The sequence below is a fragment of the Mauremys mutica genome, chromosome 3, assembly GCF_020497125.1.
Source record: "Mauremys mutica isolate MM-2020 ecotype Southern chromosome 3, ASM2049712v1, whole genome shotgun sequence".
NCBI lineage: Eukaryota > Metazoa > Chordata > Testudines > Geoemydidae > Mauremys > Mauremys mutica.
Genome location: NC_059074.1, coordinates 39,312,707 through 39,323,977, shown reverse-complemented (window position 1 = coordinate 39,323,977; position 11,271 = coordinate 39,312,707). Strand labels below are relative to the sequence as shown.

At 41.1% G+C, this 11,271-nt stretch overlaps 1 protein-coding gene across 1 annotated transcript; it reads left to right on the top strand.

Annotated features, from left to right (window-relative positions):
* The first annotated feature begins 3,988 nt into the window (after window positions 1-3,988).
* On the top strand, window positions 3,989-4,948 carry LOC123366184 (taste receptor type 2 member 40-like). The gene has a single exon (XM_045009392.1). It carries the CDS (start codon window positions 3,989-3,991, stop codon window positions 4,946-4,948), a length of 960 nt encoding a protein of 319 aa, XP_044865327.1.
* The last annotated feature ends 6,323 nt before the right edge of the window (window positions 4,949-11,271 follow it).

The window sequence follows — 11,271 nt, the reverse complement described above, 5'->3', positions numbered from 1 at the left end:
TGTTTCCATCCCCTGCTCCCATTTCCCCCTTTAGCAAAACATGATCCCAATTCCTCCTCCAGTCCCTGTTCCCATTCCCCCCCACTTCCTGATTGACTGCAGACTATATAGTAGAACCTGAGTTCTGCTTAGCTATACCTTAACCAATCATTTTACTGAAATTTAACTAACTAATCCTAACATACTGTAACATGGTTATTTAACCAATTATATTCCACCACCTTCATTGGTTTACACCCAACAAAATTAATTATACAGCAGACAGAAACAATCACAGGACCAGACACAGACCATGCAAATAAACATACAAAACAATACAGAAGTGAGGATTTCACAACTATATCTATACAGACATAAGTGTTTTCCAACTGTCTATTGATAAGTGAGTTCTTACCAGACAGGATGCTATCAAACTAAGTTTCCTTTTACATCTTCTAGGCTCTTCCCTTTCTCTGGAGGTGATAGGAATATCAGGACAGGATTGTATTCCTAATAGCCCAATAGCACCTTATTTCAATGTGACTAGTTTGGAATGTGAGGATGTGACCATACACTTCCCAGCTTATGGGGGTCTAACTACTTCTTAGCTGAAGGCCTTAGCCTGTCACAGTAAGAGAAGGCCATTACACAGACAGTGATTTTTTATTCTTTCTTTTATATCTCTATAACTAGCTCAGTGATAAGAATGCACCTACATTCTGAAAGTACAGGCCTTTGCAGACAGGCCTGAATATCTATATCCTAACACTCACCAATGCAAAATAGAGGGGAATAATCATGTCACTCGATCTGCTGGCAATGCTCCTACTAATGCAGCACAATATGCTCCTACTAATGCAGCACAATATGCCTTCTTGGCAACAAGGGAACACTGTTGATTCATATACAGCTTCTCATCCACTATAACCCTCAGGTCCTTTTCTGCAGAACTGCCGCTTAGCCAGCCTGTAGCAGTGCATGAGATTCTTCTATCCTAATTGCAGGACTCTGCACTTTTCCTTGTTGAACCTCATCAGATTTCTTTTATCTCAATCCTCCAATTTGTCTTGGTCACTCTGGACCCTATCTCTATCCTCCAGTGTATCTACCTCTCCCCTCAGCTTAGTGTCATGCATGAACTTGCTGCGGGTGCAATCCATCCAATCATCCAGATCATTAATGGAGATGTTGAACAAAACTGGCCTCAAGACTACCTCTGGGGCATGCTGCTTGATACCAGCTGCCAACTAGACATTGAGCCATTGATCACTACCCATTGAGCCCAACGATCTAGCCAGCTTTTTAATCCACCTTATAGTTCATTCATCCAGTCCATACTTTAACTTGCTGGCAAAAATACCGTGGGAGACTGTATCAAAAGCTTTTCTAAAGTCAAGACTTGTGCATGTCCAGCTTTTCTAAATAGTCCTTAACCTATTCTTTCACTATTGAGGAATGCTCACCTCCTCGCCATACTGTGCTGTTCAGTGGAGCAGTCTGGGAGCTGACCTTGTCTGTGAAGACCGAGGCAAGAAAAGCATTGAGTACTTCAGCTTTTTCCACATCATCTGTCACTAGTTTGCCTCCCCCATTCAGTAAGGATCCCATACTTTCCCTGACCTTCTTCTTGTTGCTAACATACATGTAGAAACCCTTCTTTTTACGCTTCACATTGCTGTCTAGCTGCAACTCCAATTGTTCTTTGGCCTTCCTGATTACATCCCCTCATGCTCGAGAAATATTTGTATACTCCTTCCTAGTCATTGGTCCAAGTTTCCATTTCTTGTAAGCTTCCTTTTTGTGTTTCAGCTCACCGAAAATTTCTCTGTTAAGCCAGCCTGGTCGCCTGCCATATGTGCTATTCTTTCTGCACATTGGCATGGTTATTCCTGCACCCTCAATAAAGCTTCTTTAAAATGCAGCCAGTTCTCCTCATATTAGCCTCCCAGGGGATCCTGCCTATCAGTACCCTGTGGGAGTCAAAGTCTGTGTTTCTGAAGTTCAGGGTCCAAATTCTGCTGTTCTCCTTTCTTCCTTCTGTCAGGTTCCTGAACTCAACCATCTAATGGTCACTGCTGCCCAAGCTGCCACCCACATCTACTTCCCCTACCAATTCTTTCCTCTTTGTGAGCAGTAGGTCAAGAGGAGCACAGTCCCTAGTTGGTTCCTTCAGCACTTACACTTGTCCCCAACACTCTCCAAAAACTTCCTGGATTTCTGTGCACTGCTCTATTGCTTTCCAAGCGTATGCCAGGGTGATTGAAGTTCCCCACTAGAATTAGGGCCTGTGATCTAGAAACTTCTGTTAGTTGTGTGAAGAAAGCCTCATCTACCTCATCCTCCAGGTCTGGTGGTCTATAGCAGATGCCCACCATGACATCACCCTTGTTGCTCTCACCTCTAAACTTAACCCAAAGACTCTCAACAGGCTTTTCTCCAGTTTCATACCTAGGCCTGTGCCAGCCATTGACGGCAGAAGTGGATGCCTTGAACTTCACACTGTGAACAGTCCTCTCTCAAACAAAAGCATTCAATGGTCAGCTTTACCCTTGTGTCTTTTACTCACACAGGCATGTGTCAGTGGAGCAAACCTCTGACATCCTTGTTAAAGAGCTACTGGCCATCAAAGCAGCCTTTAAGGAATCACATAAGACTGGAAGGGATCTTGAGAGGTCATCTAATTCAGTCCCCTGAACTAAGGACTAAGTATTATTTAGACCAGGCCTGCACAACTCGTAAAGCAGTGAGCACCATATTACTCCAAAGAAAACAGCTGAAGGCCGAACCCCCCTACCCTGCCGACCTCCCCAGCACCGCTAAGCCCCCCCGAAACACAACACCCCCCGCCAGCGCTGCCCAGCCACCCTGAAATACTCCCCCCACCAGGACCGCCCACCCCACGGAAACAAACCCTCCTTCCCCAGTGCTGCCCCACCAAAACAGTGGTATTGAACCTTGGTAATATGTTATAGTGGGCCCCAGAGGTAGTATAATGAAGGTAACAGAAAAATGTCTTTTTGCTAGAAGTAGTAGAATAAGATCTTCCACCCATTTTGTAATCAATTGCCCTGTTGAATGAATGAGGTGTGACTGAGGAAGGCATGGAAGGCAGCACCTCCAGACAGCTGCAACCCTTGGAGAGGGGATGGGAGCCAGACCAGATCAGTAGAACAGGTCAGCCCCTGACTCCTCGCTCGCCTCCTCAGCTCCCCATCCCCCCGGCTCACCTCCTCACCCCCCGCCACTGTCCGCCCGCCTCTTCAGCCCCCCTCCCTCACCCGCCGCTTGCCTACTCACCTCCCGCGGGCCGCACAGTGAGCCCACACGGGCCGCATGTGGCCCCCGGGCCGCACGTTGTACAGGCCTGATTTAGACCATCCCTGACAGGTATTTGTCTAACCTGCTCTTAAAAATCTCCATGAGGGAGATTCCACAACTTCCCTAGACAATTTATTCCAATGCTTAACCACACTGACAGGAAGTTTTTCCTAATGTTCAACATAAACCTTGCTGCAATTTAAGCCCATTGCTTCTTGTCAAAGTTATCAGAATGTGTCTTCCAATTTCCATTGACCATTGCCATATGTATATATTATTTCTTTTGCTGCAAGCCAATGTACCACTCAAGTTCTACCTCATCCTTATTTTAGAAAGCACATACCATATTCAAATAAATGGTTAGATTTACAGTTTATTAAAATAATAATTTGATTAGTCACTAACAGGGCATTCTGGGAAGGGACATGCAAATATCTTTTTTCCATGAACTAGTTATTTAGTAACACGATAGATGCCAGATTTGAATCTTCATGAAATGACCTGGCTATATGTAAACAACAGATGAAACTCAATTTTCATCCTGCTTTTGAAACTGTACTAAAAGGACTTATTTTATATATCCATGAGATGGACATGAACTGCCTTCTAAACCAAGCCTTCTGATCTGATGTCTTCTAAAACAAGTCTTCTGAAAAGTCACAAGAACTGAACTACAAACTAAGAATTAATGATGACAAAATCTTTAGCTCCTGCTGTTATTTTTTATCTGATCATCTTAGCAATAGAATTCTCAGCGGGAGTTGTTACAAATGGATATATTGTTGCCTTAAATTGTATCGACTGGGCCAAAAGCAGAACACAGACTTCCTATGATAAGATCATAACCAGTCTGGCCTTCTCCAGATTTTGCCTACAATTCTTCGTGACATTAGACAATGTTTTATCTAAGGTATATCCAAATATCTTTGATAGATTTGAAACACTACAGCCTTACCTAGTTATCTGGATGTTCATAAACCAAGTGAGTCTCTGTTTTGCAAGTTGCCTTTCTGTATTCTACTGTGTGAAGATTGCCACTTTCAACCAGTGCCTCTTCAGCTGGTTAAAACTGAGGCTCTCCAAACTGGTGCCATGGCTGCTTTTGGGCTCTATGCTGTACTGCTTGGTTACCACCATTGCTTTTACATTGTTCAGTTATTCCTACTGGGTATTTTCTCACAACTCCACAGATTGTGTATCAACAAATGGCACAATATCAGACAATAAAAATAACCTTTTGGAGTTCACTTTTCTGATACACAGCGTAGGATCTATTTCCCCTCTTATTGTATTTATTGCTTCATCTGTTCTGTTAATCATATCCCTTTGGAGACACATCAGGAAAATGAACCTTAATTCAGACTTTAATCCAAGTTTCAGGAACCCCAGCACAGATGCTCATGTTCGTGCTCTTAAATCTGTGGTGTCCTTTTTCATCATCTACAATATTTATTATATGGCTTCAACATTCTCAATAGGAAACCTATCCTCTTTGAATGCTGAATGGATAATTTGGGTGTGTACATTTGTAGCTGCTGCCTACCCTTCTGTACACTCCATTATCTTGATTCTGGGCAACCCCAAAATAAAACTGGCCTCAGCAAACATTCTGCATTCTGCCAATTGCTGTTTCGGAGAGGTTACTTCATAATATCTATTCCTGTCCTTCCAGATCAAGAATGTTCACTACCTTTGTAAAGCGCAGTAGTGGAAAAATATTCTATTTATTCCTTTGTTTCCATATTTTCCAGTCTATTATCCATTTGAAATATTTCTTATGGATATAGTACACAAAGCCACTGACAATTTCCAAGGACATCATTTGCACATTTCCCACCAATTCCCATTCAAACTCTTGCAATTGACATGAGTCCTTTCCTGAATCAGCAATGCTATCCTTTTAAGAAGAGACTTCTCATTGTATCAGACATTTGATGTAGATATATGATTAAGAAAAACAGTATGAGATCACCAAATTCATTTTCAAATGATAGATTCGGCTAGGACTGAAATTTGGTCTCCACTGGAGAATGACATTCCTGTTTATAAATAAATAAACCAAGCATTTCTAGAAATGAGATGATGTGCAAAGTGCAACCCATGCATAGATTGGTTCATGCCATTCTTGTGAGAGAAAGAACAGTCATAGGACTGACTGCCTATTGGAATTTAATAAAAAAGTCCAGTCAATTACAGCTTACTGTCCCTGAGCATTTAGAACAGTTATCTGGGTGATACGACTTAGTTAGCATCTGGCCCAAAATGACTATAGCTTTCTTCTTTTAATAAGTAGCAGTGTCATCATCTGACCTGCAGTGAAAGACTGCAATGGAAAAACAAGCATGAAATTCTTAGTCTGTCAGATACAGAGAAAATAACTTGAATAATTGAAAAAACAGTTCTAGGGGCCACATTTACAAAAGGATACCCTCCTTTTTTTAGAGACTGTTTGTGTCCACAATTCAACTGAGTGCAGAAATTTGCATACTTGCATCTCTACCTACCGGAAGATACAACTGGCAATTTGTCAGCATTAAACTTCACTCAAAGAAGGAATCTAAGTCTCAGCACTTTGAAATTCACTTAGTCATACTAAAAAGTTTATGCTTGATCCATATATTTTTTTCAAAGTTACATAACTATTCAGTTAATTAGACAAATAATCTATTAGTTACATCTAACTAGTGAATTGTTTGGTAATTTAGTAAGAAGCTTGAACATAGAGCATGAATAATTATGGTTGATAATACAGTACTGTAATACAATGTAGTTAAGGAAGTGTACATGTACGTTTATGAGAGGGGAAAGGATTGTTCATGATCATTGCCTGGAAAAAATATTTTTACAGAATTTTTAAATAAAAAATAATAATTATCAATACTGTGGTTAAGACTTTTTAGACTGTAATTGGAAGAGTTTGCAGGGTAGACAATAATACTGAGTCCCACTGGAAAAGTAGAATCCTCTTTTGAAAGGGACCCCGCATTGGCATCTAGCCCTGGAATAACCTGAGGCAATGAACGTTAGAGATGGTTGAAAAATGGTGACACTGTTTATGAAAATTTTTGAAATAGTTAAAATTTAAAAAAACAAAGAGATCAGTCTACTAACTATGGTCTTTTCTGGGTTTTGGACCAGGGTAATTTGGGACATGTTTGGAGAACATGTCTGTGTGAACTTATGAATTCCTTTCTGTTTTATGGATACCATTATTGGAACTTTCAGTGGATTAGAGCCTCCATATAGTAGTAAGAGTGGCACACATGCTTGGAAATGTGCAGCAAAGCAATCCTGGCCCCTCCCATTGAATAGTTGAAGAATAGTTTTTTTGACAACAACCTGTTTGGGGAGATATGGAATTCCCCATAGACTGAACAATTGATTGGAAGAGCTGTAGTTTCTCTAGTGGACGACCTGACTAAAGAGGGAGAAAGATGGATTTTAAAAAGTGAGCTTCTGTAAGCCACAGGAGCCACCAGGAATGGAAATCCCAACTGAAGGAATGAAGGCAAGAGGGTGGTGGTGTACTTCTCGAAGGACGCTGACAAAACCCAAAGGACTCTGAGGTGCAATGAGGACTCTAGTGGGGATTGTATTCAGGGCTTTGTTTTGCATAGATCTGTAAATCTCCTGTGCTAAGAGTAAAGTGTGTATTTTAAGAAGTTGCTGTGCAAAGCCTGTTTTCCTTACTGTAGTTGCTATGTGTCCCTGAATACTTGAACTACATAGCAACCAGGCCAAGTGGGACTTGGCAGGTGGGGAGAGGAAGGAATATGCATAAACTGCTAGGAAGTCTTTGGAGTGTCAGCATTGGTTTCTGAGGATAGGGCAATTGGACTGCGAAGTCTCACTTCCCACAGAAAGAGGCCAAACAGGGAGTCTTCACCTGTAATTGTACCTAAGAGGCCATAACTAGAGACAGTATCGGGACCCATCTGGCTGGAAGCACATGGGATCCAAAAGTTGGGTATAATACAACAGACTGGTGTAAGGAACATGAGCCACAATTCATGTCAGGCCTGGAAACATTGAATTGTTCAGTGCTGAATGAAGTCAGTTTAACAAGAAATGCTAAAGCAGTTTTATGTCTTAAGGTTAAAGGGCACTGGGGTTAGCTATAATCTTATATCTAGGCTGGGACCCTCAGAGTCATTTCTCTAATGTCTTTTCTAAGTAATTGTCATGGGTTTAATGAGTGTAAATGGTCAAGAGTGTGAATAACTAGCTTACAGTCTTTAATTATATTTCACAAAACAAATGTGGGCCTTGTGTCCATTGGCCTTAGACAAAAGTCTGTTACCAAGTTCTACAACATGGGTATGACACAGTACCTGTCTCTGTTGACCCCAGCGGATTTGTCAAGAAAATGATCATTCCTTACTATAAATTTTGACAAGCACCTAACACAGACATTGCCCACTGCCAAATCACTGGACCACACTGAACTACATCCAACATGCTGGAGGTCCATAATTAGACTATGAAATTACAAAGGTGTCCCCTGAGGCAGAGTAAAGGGAACACTGACCCATATAAAAGTTGAAAGCAAGTGGAAGAGAACCTTATGCTCTCTCTCATGTTTAAATTACATCTGAAGCAAAGTACCCCTCTCTTGTCTGGACAGGCCATCTGGAGGAAAAAGTGGTGAAAGACACTGACCAATTGACTATGACAGCCTGAAGCATCCTCAGCTGGTAGAGAGAGAGAGATCTGACAGGCCTTAAACTACGAGTTCAAAAAACTTCTTCCACCACTCTGGTGCCAGATTAAGAACAATCTTGTAAATCAAAGATTACAAAAACAAAGTAGTGAGAATTCTTTTATATGGCTGCTATGATAATTGGGCCTACACATTTCTCCTAAGTGTGAACTCAGCTATAAATTGTGAGTGAAAGTTCACAAATTGTCACAAAGACTTGTTACATATAATTGTTTAAGAGCAGATGGAATAAAGAGACAGACTGAATTAATTTAAACAGAAAGGGTTTTATTGATACCACTTAAGGATTATGATAAGTAAACAGAGAAGAAATCAATTAAACAAAATTGCCTCTGTCTGTCTGTCTCTTTGCTTTTGTCTGTTCTCAGCTTCTGTGTGTTCTCTCAACCCTCCCCTCACTCATGCACACAAACCTGGTCACAATAGCCACTGGAATCTTCACCCTCACACGGTGCTAATTTCTGGGCAGATTCTATTAGGCTTTGTTTTTATTGCAGGGCCTCTTAAGAGTTTTTTACAACTATTTTAAGTGACGGGCATGTTCATACATCATTCTGAATCAGGTTTCCACTCAGTCCAAAACAAGGTTTCACCAACTCATAACAATAACAAATCAAGACACCCTGAATTTCTTATAGCAAACCACGGAGCAACTCCATGAAAAATTCGACCAAATAATGAAACAATCAAGAAATATGTATAATCAGTGTGTGGATATGTCATGGAAAGAAAAAGCTGTAATACATATAATTGATCATGATGAGTTATTCCCTCCAGGCCTAGTCACCCAGAGCAGTAATAGGTAGCCTGGTTAAAGAAAAACACTGGCTTGTTTTTAGTAACGTTCTGAAAGGGGCACTATGGGGGTCCTCACAACAAATTTTTTGTTGGCCTCAAACTGCAACCACCAACTCTTGCTGGTGGCTGCTCTGACAGTTTTTCCTAAAATATTTAATTAGTCACAAAAAAAATTAATATGCACATATACATGTCCAAATCATTGTAATTTATTTATTTAGGGTTTTTTTGCAGATTCAATAATAAAAATAATGTACAGTTGTCTCTATGTTTTACTGGATTAAACAGAATAGAAACACAAGTAAGGTGCTCTGCATGTTTTGCTTTTGTGGTTCATTTTTGTTTGTTTGTTTTAGATTTGCTAGCTAGTAAGTCTGCTACTGTGAAAAGTGATATTTGTGTATTTGTTAATATCACTTTTCACAGCAGATTTACTCATCCCCGGGAAGCTGGGGAACAAATTAAACCCTGGATGGGAAGGTCGGTAAGGAGGCAGGAGGGCCAGGGGTAATGGGGGACTGGATGTGGGGGCTGGAGGTGGCAGTGGGGGTCAGGGCGATGGGCGTGAGTCAGGGCTGGAGCCTAGGGTCCTGCTGCACAGCTGGAGGTTAGAGGATGCAGCAGGGGTCGGGGTGATGTGAGGACCCTGGGGCTGGAGCCCAGAGCTCTGCAGCAAGGGACAGAGCCTGCCACCGCCTGGCCAGAGCCTGCTGCCCACTGCCCCAAGGCGGAAGCACAAAGCCCACGCCCCATTGCCCCCGGGAAAGAGGGGAACACACACTGGTCGCCTGCTCCTACAGTGTTTGTGATTCCAGAAGCGGGCAGGAACTAAACCTGGCTGGGGGCCCTGATGGAGGGGCCGCTGTATCCTCCCCACCCCTCGCATCACCACCCAGGAGGCTGTGGCCACAAGAAAAGTCCCTGGTGACCGTATGCAGCCACGGTGGCTGCATTTGAGAAAGGCTGCCTGTAATAACAATATATTTGCTCTTCTGCTGTTCTTATTCATCTTTGTTAAAGGTAATTACAGGAATAATGTTCATAATATAAATGTAAATATAAATTTATTTAATCTTAATGTCCTAAATCATTGATTCATTTCTCCCCCAACAAGACAATAACCCACTCCACAATCTCAATCTTTTTTTTTAAAGGCTTGAAAGACCAGGCTGTATACACTGCAGATAAAGAATACTGCATTCCTAACAATGCATTACTCTTCTTCTTCTTGGTCATTTCTCTGGTTATCTCCAGATCTCTGTCAGCTTTGACTTTGCTTCCCCAATTCTCCCTCTACTTCCCAAGCCAGAATTTGCTGCATCACTATGAATTAGCATGAAAACTAATCCCCTGCCTGTTACATTTACATTTATTGTACTAATATAGATGGCTGTGATTTAATTAATTAGATTTATAATGGGTGGGGCTGGGTGAATAATTTGTAGAAAAAAATTTATTCAATGAATTGCACTTTTTTCTGTTCTAGAATTGTCTGCCAGCTGGTGTACCATTTACTCAATGTTATTCACAATTATTGTTAAAAGTGTTTTTATTTATTTCAATTTAAATCACAAAAGGACATGTCTGCAAGGCTCTAGGATCTCTGCATCACTTAACTCCCATTTAAACTGTGAAAATAGGGCATAAATTCAACTTCAGTGATGCATAGGCCATGTCCTGGCCCTCTACACCAGAGTGAATTTCACCCTGAGTGAAGGTGAACTAGCACATTGTTTATTGAAATGAATCATTATGTTTTAAATTTCTTAGAATAACACTTCAGGGATTCCTGAGCAGAGACATGCAAATATTTATCCGTGACCTGTCTGTGATAAGAAAATATTTCCCAGATATGCTTCTCCTTGTGTTTATCTCATTATTATTCATAAACAACAAATGGAAATAAAAATCTCTGGCTTTATCAATCTGCGTGAAAAGGATGGATGTTGTATATCGGTTAGTCAAGTGTATATCTGAGAGCCAGGAGCGCTGCCCCTTGCTGTTCTGAACTCAGTATTCCGGAAAACCACAAAAAAGAGAGCCACAGAGTTTGAATTAATAATGCAGGACTTAACTCCAGCTGACCATATCAGAAATTGAATTCCTTACAGGGATCACTGTAAATAGATTTATATTTGTCTTGACTGGACCAAAAGCAGAAAACCTCTTATGGTATGATCATAGCCAGTAGGGCCTTGTTTAGATTTTTGCCTACAATTCACATAACTGGTGGACAATTTCTTTGTTAAGATATATCCAATGTCCTATGAAATGATTGATAAATACTACCTTTTTTCAGTTATCGGGATGCTTATAAACCAAATAACAACAATCATTCTGGCAGCCTGCCTTTTTGTGTTCTACTGTTCGAAGATTGCTACTTTCAACCAAGTCCACTTCATCTAGATAAAGCAGGGGATCTCCAGACTGGTGCCATGTTTGCTCCTGGGCTCTGT

What these genes read in the sequence shown, in the direction of transcription:
- LOC123366184 (XM_045009392.1), top strand. Translation starts at nt 3,989, where the DNA reads ATGACAAAATCTTTAGCTCCTGCTGTTATTTTTTATCTGATCATCTTA.